This window comes from Prunus dulcis, chromosome 7, assembly GCF_902201215.1.
Source record: "Prunus dulcis chromosome 7, ALMONDv2, whole genome shotgun sequence".
Classification (NCBI taxonomy): Eukaryota; Viridiplantae; Streptophyta; class Magnoliopsida; order Rosales; family Rosaceae; genus Prunus; species Prunus dulcis.
This window is the reverse complement of record NC_047656.1, coordinates 1,188,084-1,208,959: the sequence shown is the minus strand read 5'-3', so window position 1 is coordinate 1,208,959 and position 20,876 is coordinate 1,188,084. Positions and strand designations below refer to the sequence as shown.

The 20,876-nt window shown below is 40.1% G+C and overlaps 3 protein-coding genes across 6 annotated transcripts; all 3 read left to right on the top strand.

Annotated features, from left to right (window-relative positions):
* The first annotated feature begins 248 nt into the window (after positions 1–248).
* On the top strand, positions 249–9,319 carry LOC117634247. The gene is made up of 11 exons (XM_034368244.1): positions 249–552; positions 1,848–2,497; positions 3,294–3,471; positions 3,586–3,814; positions 4,299–4,438; positions 4,682–4,971; positions 5,149–5,361; positions 5,460–5,951; positions 6,501–7,172; positions 8,051–8,593; positions 8,778–9,319. Exons 2-11 carry the CDS (start codon positions 2,228–2,230, stop codon positions 9,000–9,002), a joined length of 3,252 nt encoding a protein of 1,083 aa, XP_034224135.1. The 5' UTR covers positions 249–552; positions 1,848–2,227; the 3' UTR covers positions 9,003–9,319.
* A 2,200-nt stretch (positions 9,320–11,519) lies between these two features.
* Positions 11,520–14,940, top strand: LOC117634248 (protein QUIRKY). Its single transcript, XM_034368245.1, has one exon. The coding sequence runs from the start codon at positions 11,724–11,726 to the stop codon at positions 14,916–14,918; it is 3,195 nt and encodes a 1,064-aa protein (XP_034224136.1). The 5' UTR covers positions 11,520–11,723; the 3' UTR covers positions 14,919–14,940.
* LOC117634249 (beta-glucosidase BoGH3B-like) lies at positions 14,849–20,669 on the top strand. 4 transcript variants are annotated; one of them, XR_004586755.1, is made up of 11 exons: positions 14,888–14,954; positions 16,446–16,668; positions 16,795–16,999; positions 17,289–17,379; positions 17,467–17,612; positions 18,476–18,713; positions 18,814–18,918; positions 19,046–19,228; positions 19,315–19,519; positions 19,696–19,916; positions 20,066–20,182. XR_004586755.1 is itself a non-coding variant. In XM_034368247.1 (10 exons), the coding sequence occupies exons 1-10, from the start codon at positions 14,925–14,927 to the stop codon at positions 20,551–20,553; spliced, it is 1,905 nt and encodes a 634-aa protein (XP_034224138.1). In that variant the 5' UTR covers positions 14,849–14,924; the 3' UTR covers positions 20,554–20,669. The 4 variants fall into 4 exon arrangements, 3 of the variants coding, with proteins under 3 accessions (XP_034224138.1, XP_034224137.1, XP_034224139.1); XM_034368247.1 differs by lacking the exon at positions 19,696–19,916 and having other exon boundaries at positions 14,849–14,945; positions 20,066–20,669; XM_034368246.1 differs by lacking the exon at positions 19,696–19,916 and having other exon boundaries at positions 20,066–20,669.
* The last annotated feature ends 207 nt before the right edge of the window (positions 20,670–20,876 follow it).

The following is a 20,876-nucleotide window of genomic DNA, read 5'->3' as shown; positions in this document are numbered from 1 at the left end:
TTATGTAGGTGGATTAAATTAGGAAAAATAAACTAACAAATATAATAATGATAATAATAATAAAAGATTACCGAAAAAACAAAAAAAATTACAAAGAAAAGGACCAAAAAGAGAAGAAAAAGAAGGTAAGACGTCTGCCTTATGAGCCAGCCCGTGTCAAGCGCGGAGAGACACCAAATCCAACAAGTCTTAACCAAAAGCCAAGTAGCAAAACGTGCCACCAAATCAGGAGAGAGGCTGCATTCATCCATCGCGCCCCGACGCACGCAATGCTCGTCAAACCAAGTACAAGCTCGTTTTTGTTCACCCAATATTCTTAAACCCCAAAATGCCCTTCTAGTTCAAGACTTGGCTTCTCGGCTTCTCTCTCTGAGTCTCAGAGAGCGTTTATGCGTTTATGCCTTTCAGCCTTTGTTTGTGGTGAGGTATATTCTCCGTTTCGATACTCTTCAATACAGCGAAACAGGCACATCACCCGCCTATATGTTCCAGGATTCTACTCTATTGCTTTAATTTAAACAAGTGAAAATTCTCTCGCGGAAGAAAAATCAGGTGATTTATATATTGTTCTTTTCCTGGGTAATTCTTTAACGCTTTATTTTGAGATTTCGATGCGATTCAATTCAGTTGTTGAGTATATCTCTAAGCTAATTATCTCTGTTTTTGCTGATTTTTGGAGTTTTTGGCAAATGGGTATTGATTGTTTTCTTGTTTCTGGGTGTGATTAGCTGGTTTGTTGCCATTCTGGTTCATATTTCATTTTCTTCTTTAGACTTCAGTTTTCATTTTGTTTTTCTGGTGGTGGATTTAATTTGCTTTAATTGGTGCTCTTCAAATTCAATTGCTTTTTCTATGATCTTTTCTTATCTGGATTTCGAAATTGTGAGTTTATCCGTCCGTCGGTTTCTTGGGAATGCCAATTTTTTGTTAAAGTTTGCATTTTGAGGCCGTCGGGTGATATGGGGATTAGGTTGAACGTGTTTTTGATTTGTCATTCGACCGTAAGCCAACTGTTAAGGACAAGTAGATCCCAGAGATGCATAAGTATAAGCCAACCTCTTCTCTGCCCGTTTGCTGCATTGCTTAGATTTCTGACTCATTCTGAGATCAGTTTTGGTTTTTTGCCTAGAACAATGTTTGCGTAAGGCCTTGATGTTAATTGGTACTCTTCAAATTCATCTGTTTTTTTTTTTTTTTTTTTTTTTTTTTTTTTTTTTTTTCTTTTTATATCTGGGTTTCAAAAATTATTAGTTGATCGGTGGGCTTTGTGGTGATGCCAATTCTGTGTTGAAGTTTGCATTTTGATTCGATTGGGTGATGCAAGGATTAAGTTGACGGTATCTTTTGATTTTCCATTTGACGTAACCAAATGTTGCGGAAAGTAGGGAAAGTAGGTCTCGGAGATGCATGACTATAATCCAACGTCTGCTTATTTCCTGCATTGATTAGATTTAAGACTCAGTGTTTGATCAATTTTAGTTCTTTGCTTACCACAGTGTTTCTGTGTTTCAGTTTCTATTGTGTCTGATTAAATTATACTGAATTGATAGGCTCATCATTTTATGTCTGGGTTTTTATATTATGCGCAAATGTTGTATAGATATATTATATTACATACTGAAAGTAGAAGAGTAAGCAAGCACTTGCTCTTACCACTAATTTCAAGTATATGAAAATCATTTAAATAATTCACCTGTGCAATTTAGCCTTTTTGAGAATGCATTTAGCAGTAAATGTGTCAGTCATTCAGAGGATGAGTTGTATAACATAAGATAACATGCCTCTTTTTTCCAGCAATCCATGTAAGTTTTTGTTTATTTATTCCTACGACTTTATTTTTGTTTCAGTTCGCAAGCTTGAAGGCATATTATACTGTCAGAGTAATTGAGAATACCGCCCTTCGCTTCACTTGTTTATCGAATATTTCGGTGTCTCATGAGCAGTAATTTGGGTCTTCCGGTGGCTTCTTTAAGGGATTTGTGTCCAGTATAAGGATGCCAATGATGACTGTGGGTACCAGTTGTTCAATATATTGTTGCATCCATGTGATATAGCTACTTAATTTTCTATATGTTGGAATTGGAAAATCAACTCTAACATGGATTAGATGAAACCAATTTCAACAAGGGCGCCTGCTTGGTTGGCAACTTGGCATGAACTGACATCCTACTTTTCTGGTGGAAAAAAACTAATTGTTTGGTGGCATTCAGCCTTGTGATTTAGACCAATGGAATTCTCACCTCAAGGGCAAAAGCAGAAGTTGCAGTCACCTGCTCGCAAATTTTTGTCGACTGGAACGCAGAAAGATCTCTGGCTTGTTGTGCGAGAAGGATCATTGGCAGATGTGGATTCAGCACTATCACTACTGAAGAAGAGTGGTGGTGATATTAATTCAAGAAATATTTTTGGTCTCACTCCTCTTCATATTGCAACATGGAGAAATCACATTCCCATCGTTAGGAGGCTTCTTACAGCCGGTGCTGACCCAGATGCTAGGGTCTGTTGCTTTACTGATCTTTTAAGTTTACATGAATGCTTTTATGTTTTTGCTAGTGGCTGTGTAGTTATTTTTTTTATATGCTTTTATACTTAAATGATTAATGCTTTTCTTGCTTTGATTCACCTGCACCTTTAAATTTGAGATGATATTATGTCTTCTTTTCCTGTCATCTAATTGTATCTAAGATATAATTTTTCTAAGGGCAGTGTTATCCAACCCACCAGTTTTACCAGCATTCTCTTGCAACCAACATGGCAAGCTGACATGTGATGATGTATGTATTAATTTTCCTGAATGTGATGATGAGGTGTGGCCATATCATTCGCCATGTAGGTTGGGAAAAGAAATTCGATAAGTAGTATTTCTTTTGGTGTCATATATGTTATAATCTTTCCTAAATCTTGCCTTACATAATTACTTAATATTCTAAAAACAAGTTAAGGTAAAATGTCTGAACCACATATTTACCAAGCATGTCTTCTTGAAGGAACATATAATTAAATGAAATTTGAACTTTATGAAGTTTGTAACTATGTATAATAACCAATTGTACTTGGAAATTTGAAAAATTAAGATAATCAATGATACTTGGAAAGTTGAAATATGTGGTATATAAATAATGCATTTGAAGTTGAAGAATTAACTTGCCCTTTTAGGTAAATACTTGGAAAGTTGAAATATTTGATCTATAAATAGATACTTTTGTATTCTATTCAGGTTTTTATTTTTCTTAAATGTGGAAACCGATTTTTATGATTTATCTTTGCATGGCCCTTCATATCATTTATTGCAGGATGGGGAATCCGGATGGAGTAGCCTTCACAGGGCTCTGCATTTTGGTCATCTTGCTGTGGCAAGTATACTTCTCCAGTTTGGTGCTTGTATCTCACTGGAGGACTCTAAATCTCGAACACCTATCGATCTCCTATCGGGGCCTGTCTTGCAAGTTCTTCAAGATGGACATAATTCTGGTATCTAGTGCAGTGTTTTGCCAAGATTTATGACGATCATATACTGTTTCATACTGAATGTACTTGTGTGTACTTGTGGTTAGAGGTTTGCTGAATTGCTGTTGTTGTCTTTAGTTACTACAGAGGTTTATAGTTGGGGAAGTGGCACAAACTATCAACTTGGAACTGGAAATGCACACATACAAAAGTTACCATGCAAAGTGGATGCTCTTCATGGTTCTTTAATCAAGTTAGTTTCTGCTGCTAAGTTCCATAGTGTAGCAGTCACTTCTCGAGGAGAAGTCTACACTTGGGGCTTTGGAAGAGGAGGACGACTTGGTCACCCAGATTTTGATATACACAGGTATAAACATTTATGATACTATGTAGCCCCTGTCCAACATAATACAGGCTTTAATCTTGGTTGATTTAGCATTTCCCTGCACTATCTAAAAATAATTTACTGAAAAGTTTTTGACCTGGTAATTTTTTTGATAAATGATATTCTTTAACGTATTATCAAATTTGAGTGTGTAGTATTTCAACTTTTACATGTTCATGTGTACAGAAGGACACGAATGCGCCCGTCATCGTGGAAATAGAAATGATGCAAGTAGGAATGTAATTTCTAAGTTGGCAGAACTTTTTATCTTGAACTTGTGAAAACATTGAGATGCAAGAAACATACAAGCCATATTCGTCTCTGGTTTTATTCTCTGTATGACGAAAAGTTGAAGTCTGTCGCCTTTCACTTATAAAAGTGGCTAATCAATCAAAATTTTCATGCTTTAGCTAGTTGTACCTTTTGCGAAGCATGAATCAGTTCCATTTTATTATATGCATTTCAGTGGTCAAGCTGCAGTTATCACACCTCGTTTGGTGACTTCTGGTCTAGGGTCCCGTCGGGTAAAAGCAATTGCTGCAGCTAAACATCACACTGTTATTGCTACAGAGGGTGGAGAAGTTTTTACTTGGGGATCCAACAGAGGTAAATCATGAGGACTTCCAACCAAAAGTGTTTGCAATTTGCTCACCACTTACCTGTCATAACAAAAGAAGCGCAAATTTAGTTGTCTTTATTTACTGGGTCCTTGCACGATTCGATATATGAGAAAATTTATTATTTTCCTTTAACGTATTCTGGCATTAGTAAAAGATTTATCTATGATCTATGTGTTGCTAGCATCTGAAGACTATGGAAAATTGATTATTTTCACATGATGTTGTGCAGAGGGTCAGCTTGGGTACACTTCTGTGGACACCCAACCTATACCTCGAAGAGTGAGTTCCCTTAGATCAAAAGTTGTTGCAGTTGCTGCAGCAAACAAGCACACGGCTGTTGTTTCTGATAATGGTGAGGTTTTCACATGGGGCTGCAATAGGGAGGGTCAGCTTGGCTACGGTACATCTAACTCTGCGTCAAATTACACTCCAAGAGTAGTTGAATACTTGAAAGGCAAGGTTTTTGCGGGTGTTGCAGCAGCAAAATTTCACACAATTGTCTTGGGAGTTGACGGGGAGGTAATTTTAACCCGATTTAACAGTACATATTCTTCTCTTAGGCTCAAATATTAGATTTTTTCTCCTGTTCAGTTCAAGATATATTTTCAACCTATTTTATTACCTTTGCTATCTTGTGAATACTTCTCCACCTATTGGCTGTAGTTGAGCTAAATCCTGTATGTATATATGTACCAGGTATACACTTGGGGTCATCGAATTGTTACACCCAAACGTGTTGTAGTTGCTAGAAACTTGAAAAAGAGTGGAAATACCACTTTGAAGTTTCATCGCAAAGAACGGCTTCATGTGGTTTCTATAGCTGCAGGGATGGTACATAGCATGGCTCTGACAGATGATGGTGCATTATTTTATTGGATTTCATCAGATCCTGATCTAAGATGCCAACAGGTTTTGCTTTAGCATAATAGTGTTTTTGTTGAATGTCTAATCCTTTCTAGCAGCACATGTCAATCTCTAATCTTCTCTATGTTTTTTTGTTTGTCTAGTTGTATTCGCTGGGTGGAAGAAATATGGTGAACATATCTGCAGGGAAATACTGGACTGCTGCCGTTACAGCTACAGGTGATGTTTACATGTGGGATGGGAAGAAAGGTAAGGATAAGCCACCAGTTGCAACTCGGTTACATGGTACAAAACGGGCTACTTCAGTTTCTGTAGGTGAAACACACGTATTGATTATTGGTTCCCTTTATCATCCTGTCTATCCTTCCAATGTGGTGAAGAACCCTCAGAAGCAGAAGTCAAATGTCAAAGATGAGCTAGAAGAGCTTGACGAAGATCTTATGTTCAATGATATGGAGTCCGATACTCTTTTACCTACTATCCAAAACGATGATACTGATAAGGGGCCCATACCAACCTTAAAAAGTCTTTGTGAAAAAGTGGCAGGAGAGAATCTAGTGGAGCCACGAAATGCTATTCAACTGCTTGAAATTGCTGATTCACTCGTGGCAGATGATTTACAGAAGTATTGTGAGGTATTCTTCCTCATGGACTGCTCAATATGTGAAGGAAAATTATGAAACTCTTAACCTGTTTCAAATTGTATCAGATTTGAATTTATGTCCAGCTTTCTGTTGGTTGTGTTGTGATCATCTGCCTACGTTGTGTAATTATTATACAACAGGAATTTTGGACCTCACGTCATAATAATTTGTGATTTGAATATATTTATATATATATGATTCCTGTTGTTGGGTCACCTGGATATCTCCACTCTCGGGCCTAATATATAAGGTGGTATGTGCTGATTCTGGGTAGCCTTTGAATGTTTTTTTTTTTTTTTTTTTCCAGTAAGTTTTTGTGGTTTAGTTATCAATATCTCCAATACAGTCCGCTTTATCTTCTTTTGGAACATAGAAGTATAGTGGAGGGCAGGTTATTGTCTAGAACACTTTAAGAACTACAAGACGATGTAGTATTGTCTCATGCTTCTGTTTATGGGACTTGTGATCCAAGTTTTTGCAGATTTGTAGTTTACATGCTACTTAATTATTTAATTATTGAAGCTGTGTTTGTTATTGCAGGACATTGCCATACGCAACCTTGACTATATATTTACGGTATCATCACAAGCTATTGCTAGTGCTTCAACAGATGTTCTAGCTAACCTTGAAAATATATTGGACCTAAGGTCATCTGAACCATGGAGTTACCGTCGTCTCCCAACTCCTACAGCTACTTTTCCTGCTACTATTTATAGTGAAGAGGAAGATAGTGAGAATGAGGTTCAAAGGACACGTGACGGCCATACAAAGCAATCCACATCGAAAAATGAAATACACCAAAGACCAGATTCCTTTCTACAGCCCAAAGATGATCTAAATCATGGTCTCGGCAAGCAAGTTCGAGCCTTGCGGAAAAAGTTGCAGCAGATTGAGATGCTTGAAGCAAAACAGTCTAGTGGGCAACTTCTTGATGACCAGCAAATTACAAAGCTTCAGACGAGGCCAGCTCTTGAAAGCGAGCTTGCTGAGCTTGGTGTTCCAGTTGAGACACCACCATTGAAGGCATCATCTTCCGTTCAGCCAGATGGAAAAGGGAACAAAAGGGTTGAGCTATCAAAAAAACAGAGGAGAAAGAACAAACAGATGGCCACACCAGTGGATATAGGGTCTTCTTTTCCGGGGGATGAAGTAGAACCAAAACACACAAAAGATTTCTTGAGTATTGAAATCTCTCAAACCACAAAAAATAAGGTGAGCTTGTTAAATTCGAAAATTCGTTTTATTATCAAGTTTGAATTGATTTCAGTAAAAGATGATTATTCACTAAATCATCTTTTTCCAGCTAATTGAGATGATTGTGTTTTTCTTTTGAGATGTTTGAATCTTTGAATGCGGTTTGAAATCTTTTCAATTTGTTGACGTGCATTTATGATGGTTAACAACTTCATACTTGCTGTTTGGCATTATCCAACGGGTTCTTATCATGAATGGTCCCTGAAATTGTTAAGAGGCGTGAGCTTTACTTTGTGTATTGGGCGGATGAGCTATATTTTGATGAAAAATAGCCCTTCAAAGTTTGTCAGATGATGACACGAGACTAGTTTTAGTGAAAATTTTGATGGAATGCGATGACAAGGATCAAATTGATGTGTGGACCAAAAGAATTTTTTTTGGGGTCAGAATGTGGACCGAAAGACTGGATCCACATTGATTGATTCAAAAGTTTGAGGACTAAAGTGAGGGCTTTTATATGTTCAGGGATCATTTGTGCTAAAAATCTTTATCCAAAATACAGGATGATGATTTTGGTCTCACCCTTTATTACTTTCCATAGCTTGTTATGCCACCTAGATGGCAAAATGTAATTTGATTGAACATCAAGGCTTGCACCCATTTTTTAATAGTTTAACTGCACTTACATTTTTACTTGATCTTGGTGTGCAATTTACTCGGAACTTGCATTTCGTAATTACTATTGGATTATTGCCTTCTTCCCAAACAAGACTTGATTTTTGGTATCCCTTTCCCTGGTTAAAATATTCTCTACAACTTAGTGGGAACACATATTTTAACGATATGTGCAATAATTCATCTCATTTGTTATATTCTTTGAATCGTACCTTTGATAGGAGGAAGATGCCATGGGTGAAGGGATTATGACAAACCAAACCACTAAGGAGTCAGCTTTGTGTGTTCAGAAGGACAATTTAAACCAAACAAAGAATAAGTGTTCATCACCAATAATTTCCAAGAAGAAGAATAAAAAGGGTGGGCTTTCTATGTTCTTGAGTGGCGCTCTTGATGATGCCCCCAAATACATTGCACCACCCCCACCATCCCCAAAAAGTGAAGGCCCTGCATGGGGTGGAGCTAAAATCCCGAAAGGATTTGCATCTCTTCGCGCGATTCAGGATGAGCAAAGCAAAACCAAGGACAGTCAGTCAACTAGGAACAGAGGTCATGCAGAAGATCCTTTCAATGCTAGAAGTGATGGGAAGATTCTACTGAGTTCGTTTTTGCCTTCCAAGCCAATACCAGTGGTCTCGATACCAGTGGTTGCAACCCATACTTCAGTGGCATCTGATGGAGAAAGAGGTACACCTCCTTGGACTGCTTCGGGAACTCCTCCCCTTCTTTCTCGCCCTTCTCTTAGGGACATCCAAATGCAGCAGGTATGTGAATTTCACCCTCTCTCTCTCTTCTTATGTGTTCGGACCATTAATATCCTTTGTTATGTGTACTGAATTCCATGCATTCTTTTTGAGTTGTTTCCTTGTTGCCACATGCGGAGTCATGTATATTTCAAGCGTTTAATTTACCATTCTCATACCTGTCTTTATTTATGTCTCAAATCAGGGAAAACAACATCATAGTCTTTCCCACAGTCCAAAGACTAAAACGGCTGGATTCTCAGTCACTAATGGTCAGGGTTCACCATTGGATGCTTCTGGAGTGAACCGCTGGTTCAAACCAGAGGTGGATACACCCTCATCGATTCGATCAATTCAGATTGAGGAAAAGGCTATGAAGGACCTTAGGCGCTTCTACAGCAGCGTTAGGATTGTGAAGAACCCATCTTAAATTAGGTAGAAATAGAGGCACCTCCCGTTCGTTTATTTCAGTTTACATTTTGGGTTAAATACACTGCTGTACATTGAACTGTATAGAATTAGCTCAGCGGATACTTTTTATATCTTTCAAATCCATAAAGTAGCAGAAGTTTATCTCATACTCCTTTTTGGGACTTTGTTTCCTTTAATTTTTTTAGACTAGTTTCTAGGTTAGGGCATGGCCATTTGAAATGTGATATTTTAAATTTAGGGATTGTAAATTATGTTGTATAATGTCAATAAATCAATGAAAGTTTCTGTTTTCCAACTGGAAAAAATTTGAATAAATGATTCATTCATTGTATTTGTACCCATTTTAAATAGATTGTTTTCTGTATTTTCGCGGTTCTCCGGACTTATGTGAGTTTATTGCTGAAATTTGAATTCTTTCCTTTAAATTTTCAATGAACTCACATTAAAAGAATGGTATGCAAAGACGGATTTCCCCACAGTAATGTGCGCAGGAAACTAACCTGTTTTCCCTTTGTTTTTTCCACTTACATTTCCGTCAATATGTAAGACATTGGTTGCCAGCAACAGGAGATGAATTAACCTGCTTTCTCTCTCGCGTTGCTGGTGTTAAGCAACATGTTGATACCAGAATCAGCGACCAATTAAGGCTGAACATGTGGACAATGCTTGGCATCGGCAGGTAAGCTCTTGGCACCCAAGCATACCGATCGCAATACAAAACACAAATGCCCACTGGGCACGTAGCGTATCCACAGTGAATGTCTACAGTCCCACATCGAAATTCTACACAACTTGCACACCTCCCAAAGTTTATAAAAGGAGCACAATTTCTCAAAAGGGAGGTAATTTGAACTTTCGGTATACTGCCTTTGGATCTATTCACATCTATTGCTAAATCCGTACTTACTTAAGCATTGGACTGGTACCACACCGGTGCCTGAGGTCTTACCGAGCATTTGTTATCTTGCAGATCTCGCGCTACATCGAGGCCCAAGCATACCGAAGGCCCAAACATCACTAAGTTGAGCCCGATAAAGTGCCAAACCACTTTTTCGCATCAACACCACATAAGCCGTTGAGTTATTTTATTTTTATTTTTATTTTTAGTACAAGTGATAGTCTAAACTATAGGAGATGAAATTTTTTTACATACGCACCCAACTAAGATCTCATGAAAGTTCAAACCTGAGATCTTTACCACTGGGGAAGTCCCCGGTGACATGCAGTTGAGTTCTTTTGTTTTTTTAAATGGAGTATGTTTGAAATTTAAATGAACGAAAATAAATTGGGGTGTAGTCAGCGAGAAAATTAGAGGGTTTCAGTAGAATTTCACAAAACAAAAGTATCCATTCTGGTATCAAGCAAAAGATTAAAAACTAAGGATAAAATTTTATAATAAAATTTATTATATATCTCTTGGGAGATCATCAATCCAATGGTGTATAGTATACCTCCTTGGAGATTAAGTTAAGCACCTTAAATCCTTTTCTTACCTCCCACTACTCGATCTCTTCGTTCTCTTTCCTACCATTTCTATTGGTCCTTTTTCATTTTTCCAGCACCAAAAAAGTTATAATAAAAAAAGAAAAATGCTAAATAAAGTGATTAAGCAACTCCAACTCATGCAGTATATATTATGGGCTTGATTACTGTTTTACCCCTCGAATATAGTCTCTCTTTTTTAAGTCGATAGAGAAATAGTTCTCTTCGAACCAAAGTTTCTTCCTAAAATTCTCTACTCCAATTTGAAACCATGGTGGTCGTGTATAAGATTTAGGGTTTAGCCTCATCTTGTGCTCGACCAACTATCATACTCTGGTTTGTAGGATTCGACACAAAGATTTCGCGCTAGTTTTAAACAATTCGGCTCTAATATCGCTCTAGTTTTCAACCATCGACACACGACTTGTGGGGTATTGTTGTTCTTCATAATCGTTGTGGGGTATCAGTTGGTCTTTTAGTCAATAGAAACTCCAATTTAGACCCGTGACTAAGGAATAGTGGGTGCATATTGTGTTTTGTCCCAAACCACACGAACTTTTACTTTTTTGGGGGGGAAGAGGGAAATAACATTCATTTACCTTGAATATCTGTGCTGTACTGTTCCAATGAACGAGACTTGCTAGGTAGTGTCTAGCTGGGTGTCATCTTTGTCAAATTTCCAGTTATGATAAAAAGCAACATGCCCCGCGGTCGGTGACACAAAAGCAAATCATCTTTGAAAAAAGCATGCCATCACTTGGCAGCACCCCACTCTCCTGAAGCCATAAAGCATATTATTATTGCTTCAAATAAGACCTCTAAATTTAAAATATTGATTTGAGATGGAATGGGCAAAGGGAAAAAGGAGAACTGAGAGACAGAATCTTCAGTCTATAAAAGAAAAGTATTATTATCTTACCAAGAAAAGGAGACATGGATGTTTGTCTTTGGCCTCAAGAGTCTAAAGCTTCTTGAAAATCAAGAAACAATAAAGCCCCTTGGGGATGAAGTTTTAAGCACCTTTTCCTCTTTCCCTTGCACACCCAGCCCCCCAAGTGGAATCCCACTCTCTTCCTTGTGTTTCCCATTTTATCATGATTACTCCTCTCCTCTTCTTTTTCTCATTACTTAAAACTAAAGTATGATAGTCATTACTTGAAAGTAAGGTATGATGTGAAGAAGATACAAGTTAATTCATTTCCAATTATAAGCTGATACTTACCAAGTTCCAACAGTCATGGCAACTCTACACAAACTGATTGTTGAAGTTGTCGACGCTCGCAATCTGTCTCCGAAAGACGGCCACGGAGCGTCGAGCCCCTATGTGGTGGTGGACTACCGCGGGCAGCGAAGACGCACCCAAACCAAGCTGAGCGACTTGAATCCTGTGTGGAACGAGTTGCTCGAGTTCGATCTCAGTAGGCCTTCTGACGTGTTTGGGGATGTGCTTGAGCTGGATGTGTATCATGACAAGAATTACGGCCCCACCACCAGAAACAACTTTCTCGGCAGGATCCGGTTGAGTTCCTCCCAGTTTGTGAAGAAAGGTGAGGAGGCTTTGATTTATTTCCCTTTGCAGAAGAAGAGCTGGTTCACGTGGATTCGCGGCGACATTGGGTTGAAGATTTATTATGTGGATGAGGTCGTGCCACCTCCGTCTCCGCCGCCGCCGCCTCCCAAAGCAGAGGAACAAAAGCCTGAAACAGCACAACCTCCGCAGTCAGAGGCGGTACCTCCGCCAGAATCTGCCTCGCCCCAACCTACAGACCAGCCACCAGCTGAAGCGGCGCCACCAAAAGAAGCCGAACAAACACAGCCACCTGAACCCGAGAAGCCTGCCGAAGAGCCGCCGACCGAGGCTGCTCCGCCACCAAAGACCGAGGCTCCTGAAGTAGCAGAATCGGGTCCCTCACAGCCACCTCCACCACCACCAGCCACTGATGACGCAAATCAGGATCAGGCAAACCCACCACCCCCACCAGTAGCACCTGAAGCTGCTCCCATGCCCATGCAACGTGATCATGAAATTGAGGTAATGGCACACTCCGTATCCAAATCAATGGCAGATGTCAAATTCCACCGAACCAACGGTCCACCAACAATTTCGAGACCTCCGGTTGTGCCCGGTGGAGCACTCAATTATACGTCGCAGCTGGAGCCGACGGAAAGCATGTCAATGGACCGGCCGTCGTTTGATCTGGTGGAGAAGATGCACTACCTCTTTGTCCGAGTTGTGAAGGCGCGCTTCCTCCCAGCAAATGGCAGCCCAATTGTAAAAATCTCCACCGCCAACTACCACATCACATCCAAGCCCGCCAGAAAAACCCACTGCTTCGAGTGGGACCAGACCTTTGCCTTCGCCCGCCAATCCCCCGACCAGTCCGACGCCTCCATCCTCGAAGTCTCCGTCTGGGACCCACCCGTATTCGACCCCTCAGCGGCCTCCGAGGTGGCCTCCGGCCATCAATTCCTCGGCGGGATCTGTTTCGACGTGATGGAAATACCCCTGAGGGACCCGCCGGACAGCCCCTTAGCCCCGCAGTGGTACCGGCTGGAGGGCGGTGGGGCCCGCATCAACGGCGATCTTATGCTTGCCACGTGGATGGGCACCCAGGCAGACGATTCATTCCCCGACGCGTGGAAAACAGACACGGCGAAAAATCCAAACGCACGAGCCAAAGTGTACCAGTCTCCGAAGCTCTGGTATCTCCGAGCCACCGTCCTCGAAGCGCAAGACGTTCTGCCCGTAACGGCGTCGTTGAATTTGAAGGAAGCCACGTTCCAAGTCAAAGCCCAGCTCGGATTCCAATTCCTCAAGACCGAGCCTACCGTCACCCGAAACGGCGTGCCGTCTTGGAACCAAGACTTGATGTTCGTAGCCGCCGAGCCGTTCAGCGACCACTTAATTTTCACCATAGAGCACCGGCTACTGAAGGGACCGGTCACCTTGGGCGTGCTGCGAATTCCACTCAGCGCCGTCGAACGACGAGTGGACGATCGCAAAGTGGCGTCGCGATGGTTCAGCTTCGAAAATACAGACGGCGACGAGAAGAGGATGTACAGAGGCAGAATGCACTTGCGCCTTTGCTTCGATGGCGGATATCACGTGATGGACGAGGCGGCGCACTTGTGCAGCGACTATCGCCCAACTGCGAGGCAGCTCTGGAAGCCACCGCTAGGCACGGTGGAGCTCGGAGTCATCGGATGCAAGAACTTGATACCGGTCAAGACGGTCAACGGTAAAGGATGCACGGACGCCTACTGCGTGGCCAAGTATGGACCAAAATGGGTACGCACGCGTACCGTATGTGATAGTTTGGAGCCCAAGTGGAACGAGCAGTACACGTTTAAAGTCTACGATCCGTGTACGGTTCTGAGCATTGGCGTTTTTGACAATTCCGGATCGGGTTTCGAAATCGAGGGCTCGAAAGACGCCACGCGTCCTGACTTCCGTATCGGGAAGCTACGGGTGCGTATATCTACGTTGGCTACGGGTAAAGTGTATAAGAATACGTATCCGCTGCTGGTTTTATCACCCACTGGCTTGAAGAAAATGGGTGAGGTGGAGATCGCGGTACGCTTCGTTCGCGTGAGCCCGACCTTGGATTTGGTCCATGTGTACTCGCAGCCATCGCTGCCGTTGATGCATCACATAAAGCCGCTGGGGCCGGTCCAACAAGATGTGTTGAGGAGAGCGGCGGTGAAGATCGTGGCCGCCCACTTGTCGCGATCTGAACCGCCGCTGGGGCGGGATGTCGTGCTTTACATGCTGGACGCGGATTCACAAGGTTTTAGTATGAGGAAAGTGCGCGCCAATTATTTCCGCATCATCAATGTCGTTGCGGGGGTGATGGATGTCGTTGGGTGGATAAACGACACGCGTTCGTGGAAGAATCCAATGGCCACGATTCTCGTGCACGCTTTGCTGGCGCTGCTTGTGTGGTACCCGGATCTGATAGTCCCCACTTTAGCGTTTTATGTGTTCGTTATTGGTGCTTGGAACTATAGGTTCCGCTCCCGGGCTCCACTTCAGCACTTTGACCCGAAGCTCTCATTGGCGGAGAACGTTGACCGTGACGAGCTGGACGAGGAGTTTGATTCGGTGCCGAGCACCAGATCATTCGAGGTGGTGCGGGCGAGGTACGATAAGCTGCGGATGCTCGGTGCACGTGTGCAGACGGTGTTGGGAGATTTCGCGACTCAAGGGGAGCGGGTGCAGGCTTTGGTGACGTGGCGGGACCCACGTGCGACGGGAATTTTTGTGTTGTTGTGCTTCGTTGTGGCAATGATACTGTACATGGTGCCATCGAAGATGGTGGCTATGGCGTTTGGGTTCTATTATCTGCGCCATCCGATCTTTCGTGATCGGATGCCGCCGCCGGCTTTGAACTTCATCCGAAGGCTGCCTTCGCTGTCTGATCGACTTTTGTAGGCGCGCATGGATGTTGGGCTAGCTAAGGTTGATAAGGTTTTAAATTTATGAAGTTTTCTTTCTTTCTAGTTTTTGTTTGTAATTTTTGGTGTAAGAAATTGGAATTAGGCAAGGAAGAGAAGTAATTAGAAATAAGCATATTATAATGGTTGTTATGGAATGCATTTTAATACAGGTAGATTTTTCGAAATTATTTTAATATAAGTAGACTTCCTTGGTGGCTTGATTTTTTGCTTGTCTGGGGCCAAGGAGAGAGAGAGTTGAGGGCTTTTCAAGCTGTTTTGTGCAGCAGCACTCACATATAATTGGGCAAGTCTGATTAGTTGGCATCTCATGATTTCGCCAGGTGTTTTATTATTTTTTTGGGAGGATTTGTGTTGTCCTAAGAAGGCAATATGTTTGTGTATGATTTTCTAAATAGTAAATATGAAAATATCATACCAGAAATTATTGATGTTAGATTATTTCGTATAACATCAACTGAATAATTTAAAAGTCGGAACAATAGTTAAGAAATTGTGCTAATTTGACCAATTTAAGATAGGGATGATTTACATGTGAAACAAACAAGTTTACATTCCTGGAAAAGTCAGCACCTTCCTTTACCCGCTAAGATATAAAATTATCATACCATAATTTTTCAGTAAAATGGCTGCAAATTTTCTATAAAATCCACTTCTGCCATACACATTTCTCAAATCCCAACTTCACATTTTTCTTGCAACTCTCTCTCTCTCTCTCTCTCTCTCTCTCTCTCTCTCCATTCATCTGAGAAGACGTCGTTGCCTTGTGGGTCTCCATTAGTTTCTGTAAGTTCTGTCCTACTTTTTAGTGAATTTTGTTCCGCATGCAAGTTCTTTAATGCCTTGTTTGTTTGCTGAGAAAAGAGAAAATTTTAGTTTCCAGAATGATAAAATGCTTCATTGAACTGAGCCTATTGGTGATTCAATTACTCAGCTCTCAGTTTGGTTTCAAGAATTTGGTTCCAACTAAATGACACAGTAACACCATCCCATAAATTCAAAATCCCAATTTTCTTTTGTACTCCTTTCTTTTCTTAGACCCCAAACAGTTCTTCAAAAAGAGTCAAACAAAAATTTTGTTTTTTTGTTTTGGACTTTTGGTTGTGCTCTGTTTCTCTGTTTTCCACTTGAAGAAATGTAACTTTTGTTGTTTGTTTTGTAGTTGCTTGAAACTTGGGTTCTGTTTAGCTCCCTATTTTGCTACAAGGGTCTTTTTGATTCCTTTCTCTGGGCCTAATTTTAGCTGCAGGTTTTTTTTTTTAATTTTTTTTATTTATAAATATATTGCAACTATTCCATTGGTGCTTGAATTCCTGAGATACATAAGATGCGCTTTATACTTTTCTTGAAATTTTCTTCATCTTTACACTGTTTCATGTTCTAGTTTTAGAACTCTTTTCTTTTTCAGAATTTTGGTTGAGAATTCTTCTTCATGTTTCTGTACCTCCCACCTGAGTGGCTTTCTAATTGAGGATTACATTCATCTGTAACAATATTTGAACAGGAAATGGCTAGAATTCCCATCTTCTTGATGGGACTTCTTTTCTTATGTTTCAACATAGCCAGAGCTGAAGCACAATACATTAATTATAAAGACCCCAAACAGCCATTAAATTCTAGAATCAAGGATTTAGTGAGCCGGATGACTTTGGAGGAAAAGATTGGCCAAATGGTGCAGATAGACCGCAGTGTTGCTTCAGCTGAGGTGATGAAGAAGCACTTCATTGGTAAATATCACCATCATTTTTCTTTTCTCTGTGAACAAAACCTACATAGATTAAAAAAGAAANAGTGTCACTTCTTCATTTGTATGCAAGTTGGATTTAATGGAAGCAGAAATCTGTTTTGGGCAGGGAGCATATTAAGCGGGGGTGGGAGCGTTCCAGCACAAAAGGGTTCTGCAGAAACTTGGATTAACATGGTCAATGATTTTCAAAAGGGTTCTTTATCAACTCGGCTTGGAATTCCATTGATTTATGGTATTGATGCTGTTCACGGCCACAACAACGTCTACAAGGCAACAATCTTTCCTCACAATATTGGGCTCGGAGCCACCAGGCAAGTAGCATGCCCTCAATCTTCAAATTTTGGTTAGTTGTTTTGTAATCCTAGTCTCAAGATGCCATGTTAATGTTTTCTTTTCCTGTCTCTGGTGCGGTAATATTCAAAGCCTGATAGAAGTAAGTTGTGTAAAGATGGAGATGAGCCAATTCCATATATGAGAAAATTGAGAAATTTGTTTCTTCAACTGCTAGCCTTTAGTCTTCTTAAGGGTTCAAACTACACAAAATTCAACAAAGAGAAAATTTGTACTAATATAAACTTCCTCAAACTTTAAATCAACCAGGGATCCGGAACTTGTTAAGAGGATCGGAGCTGCAACTGCACTTGAAGCTAGAGCTACGGGCATTCCATATGTCTTTGCCCCTTGTATAGCGGTAACTAGAATTTATCGTTCATCTGACAAGTATCAACATAAGTCACTTTAAGCTGAGCTGTGATTCCTCTTAATTCTATCTGTGCAGGTTTGCAGAGATCCAAGATGGGGTCGCTGTTATGAAAGCTACAGTGAAGATCCTAAGATTGTTCAAGCAATGACTGAGATCATTCCCGGCTTACAAGGGGAGATACCAGCTAACTCTAGAAAGGGTGTTCCCTTCGTAGCAGGAAAGTAAGAATTTTAATTCCTTGGTTTTTGACTTAAGTTGTCTATGTCTGTTTAATAAACTAGTTTGGTTAAGGTAATTAATTGTACATAATTAGACTTAAACTTTCATGGTATCTGTATTGCAATTTCATTCTATGAAAAATGTAAAAAGAGATTATTTCTCGAAACCAGAAGGACTCTGGAGCCTTAGTACCATCCATTTCAATGTGCTTGGTACATTGGTCATAATGGTCCTATGAAAGTAACATTTTTGTATTCATGTATCTGTTTGTGGACTTATATGAATGGACCATGTTCCACTAACTGTGTAAATCAAAAGTAAAAGTCAAGCACTAAACTAGCAAACAAAAATTATAAGAGAGAGAGAGAGAGAGAGAGAGAGAGAGAGAGAGATTTATCATATAGTATGAAGTTTGATTTGGTCCTAGTTTGCTTTATTGGCCCACATAAATCCAGTACGGCATCCTGGTTCCTATAGGAATTCCTTCCCTTCCCTTTCGTTTTTCTTTATCTTTCTTTTTATCCTTATCATTGGAGGGGGGTGGTGTTGGTTATTGAATAAAGTAAGAGATGAAGAGTGCATTTAAGCTCCTTCAGAGAAATATCAGTTGGTACTCTAGGAACTGCAAAGTTAATTTACTATGGTTGCAAAGGCTACTGTTCTCCCCATATTGTTGTACTCTGATTTGTGCATAAAAGGACTGTTAATATTAGTAATTAGAATTATCAATCACCAAGTTTTACAATTCCAGTTCTCGTTACACATTATCTAAAAATCATTAATAATTTTTTGATTCCAAACAATAAGTTTGTTATTAATTTTACAAGCTATTTTGTTTATAATATTCTGTTATTTCTGTTGGAAGTAAAAAGGTTGCAGCTTGTGCAAAGCATTTTGTGGGTGAAACAACCAAAGGCATCAATGAGAATAACACTGTGATTAACAGACATGGCTTGCTCAGCATTCACATGCCAGGCTACTATAACTCAATTATCAAGGGTGTGGCAACCATTATGGTATCCTACTCAAGCTGGAATGGAGTAAAGATGCATGCTAATCATGATCTTGTCACTGCCTTCCTTAAGAATACGCTACGTTTCAGGGTAAAATCATATTTCTGTTTTTATTTCCGTTCTTGGTCCGTTTCACTAATATCAATTTAAAAACTAAAGCATTATTGTACAACCTTGTGGATTGTTTCAGGGTTTTGTCATTTCAGATTGGGAGGGTATTGATAGGATCACCTCTCCGCCTCATGCCAACTACTCTTATTCAATTCAGGCAGGAATCAATGCTGGCATTGACATGGTAATAATCTGCATCTCTTTTTGTTGGCATTTTTTTTTCTTCTTTTTTTCTTTCTTAAATTAAATTGAATAACTTGATGATGTTAGTTAGTTGACTTCTAACACACCTATTTCTCTGCATCTTAAAGGTCATGGTTCCATACAACTATATGGAATTCATTGACGGTTTAACCTTCCTGGTGAAAAATAAGATCATTCCCATGAGCAGAATTGATGATGCAGTAAAGAGAATTTTGCGAGTTAAGTTTGTCATGGGCCTATTTGAGGAACCATTCGCTGATATGAGCCTGGTCCACCAGCTTGGCAGTCAGGTAGTTATTGATAAACTTGACACCATTCTACAAGCAATCCTAATGTGGAAAACTTAATCTAGTGTTTTGTATTACTAATTTCACAGGAACATAGAGAACTGGCTAGGGAAGCTGTGAGGAGATCGCTGGTGCTGCTAAAGAATGGTGAATCTGCTGAAAAGCCATTGCTACCCCTTCCAAAGAAGACATCAAAAATACTTGTAGCTGGCAGTCATGCAGATAATCTTGGCTATCAGTGTGGTGGGTGGACTATTGAGTGGCAGGGATTAAGTGGCAACAATCTCACAGAAGGTAAATTGAGAGCCTCATCTTTTGGGTGTGTGAAAGTCATCATTATTTGGAGTTGACCTAATGGTACTGCAGAGAAGAGCTTTTATACTATGATCAAAACCTATTTTAAAAGATAAAGGATAATGGTCATTGGAAAAAGTTACATATTTTCAATTTGTCTAATTTTTTTTTGCAAGGATGATCTATGAATGAAGATTTGAAAACTAGACGGTTCGGATTGTCAAAATAAAATTTGTAGCTCAATAGAAGAGGACTGAATATCTGCCTATGAGGCCTGGCAGGACTACTAAAAATCTTATATGAAATTTTTCTGCAACAAGAAACAATCTCATAGAAGGTGTTTTTGAGAGCCTTATCTTTCTGGTCCTCGAAAAATTGCTCCTCATTATAGTAAAAGGTAATGTCAACCTAATGGTACTGCAGAGAAGAGCTTTTATACTATGATCAAAACCTATTTTGAAAAATAAAGGACTGGAGACATGTTTGTCCGAGGCCTGACAGGGACTACTAAATCTTACATGAAACTGAATTTTTTTTTTTCAACAGGTACCAAAATTCTTACCGCCATAAAGAACACAGTGGATCCAAAAGCACAAGTAGTCTACAAAGAGAATCCTGACGCTGACTTTGTGAAGTCAAATAATTTCTCGTATGCCATTGTTATAGTCGGAGAACATCCATATGCCGAGACATTTGGTGACAGCTTAAATTTGACAATCCCCGACCCTGGCCTGACCACCATCACTAATGTTTGCGGCACTGTGAAATGTGTTGTTATTGTCATCTCCGGCCGTCCTGTTGTGATCCAACCCTATGTTGCTTCGATTGATGCCCTTGTCGCGGCTTGGCTTCGAGGAACTGAAGGCCAAGGAGTAGCTGATGTTTTATTTGGTGACTATGGTTTCACTGGAAAGCTTTCTCGCACTTGGTTCAAAACAGTCGATCAGCTACCTATGAATGTTGGAGATGCACATTATGACCCTCTCTTCCCATTTGGATTTGGCCTCACTACAACCCCCACCCATTTCAACTAGGTATTCATGTAGTACTCTTCAAAATGGATGGTTATTTATCTGAATAATAAAATTATTAATTAGAGGCTTATTCATTTATGAGCCTTTAATTTAAATTCGTAAGTAAAGTTTCTCAATGACTCCAATAGGTATTTTTTTCAGACATGCATTCTAGTGAACTAACATTCATTCATAAGTATTCGTATTGCATTGGAAATTATGGTAATGCTTTAGCAATGTTTAACATGACTAGTTCATATGTTGTGAGATACAAGTCATGGATACACTTACATTAAAAGCGTTGGCTCTTCGTCATGCTCGTCAGTGTGCTCTTAGATTACGAC

Bases quoted from the DNA above. Each gene is read 5' to 3' on its own strand.
- LOC117634249 (XM_034368246.1), top strand. From the start codon at position 14,925: ATGGATGTTGGGCTAGCTAAGGTTGATAAG. The intron at 16,669-16,794 runs GTAAATATCACC...TGTTTTGGGCAG, and splicing joins GATGAAGAAGCACTTCATTG to GGAGCATATTAAGCGGGGGT. The intron at 17,000-17,288 runs GCAAGTAGCATG...TAAATCAACCAG, and splicing joins ATTGGGCTCGGAGCCACCAG to GGATCCGGAACTTGTTAAGA.
- LOC117634247 (XM_034368244.1), top strand. From the start codon at position 2,228: ATGGAATTCTCACCTCAAGGGCAAAAGCAGAAGTTGCAGTCACCTGCT. The intron at 3,815-4,298 runs GTATAAACATTT...TATGCATTTCAG, and splicing joins CCAGATTTTGATATACACAG to TGGTCAAGCTGCAGTTATCA. The intron at 4,439-4,681 runs GTAAATCATGAG...GATGTTGTGCAG, and splicing joins TACTTGGGGATCCAACAGAG to AGGGTCAGCTTGGGTACACT.
- LOC117634248 (XM_034368245.1), top strand. From the start codon at position 11,724: ATGGCAACTCTACACAAACTGATTGTTGAAGTTGTCGACGCTCGCAAT.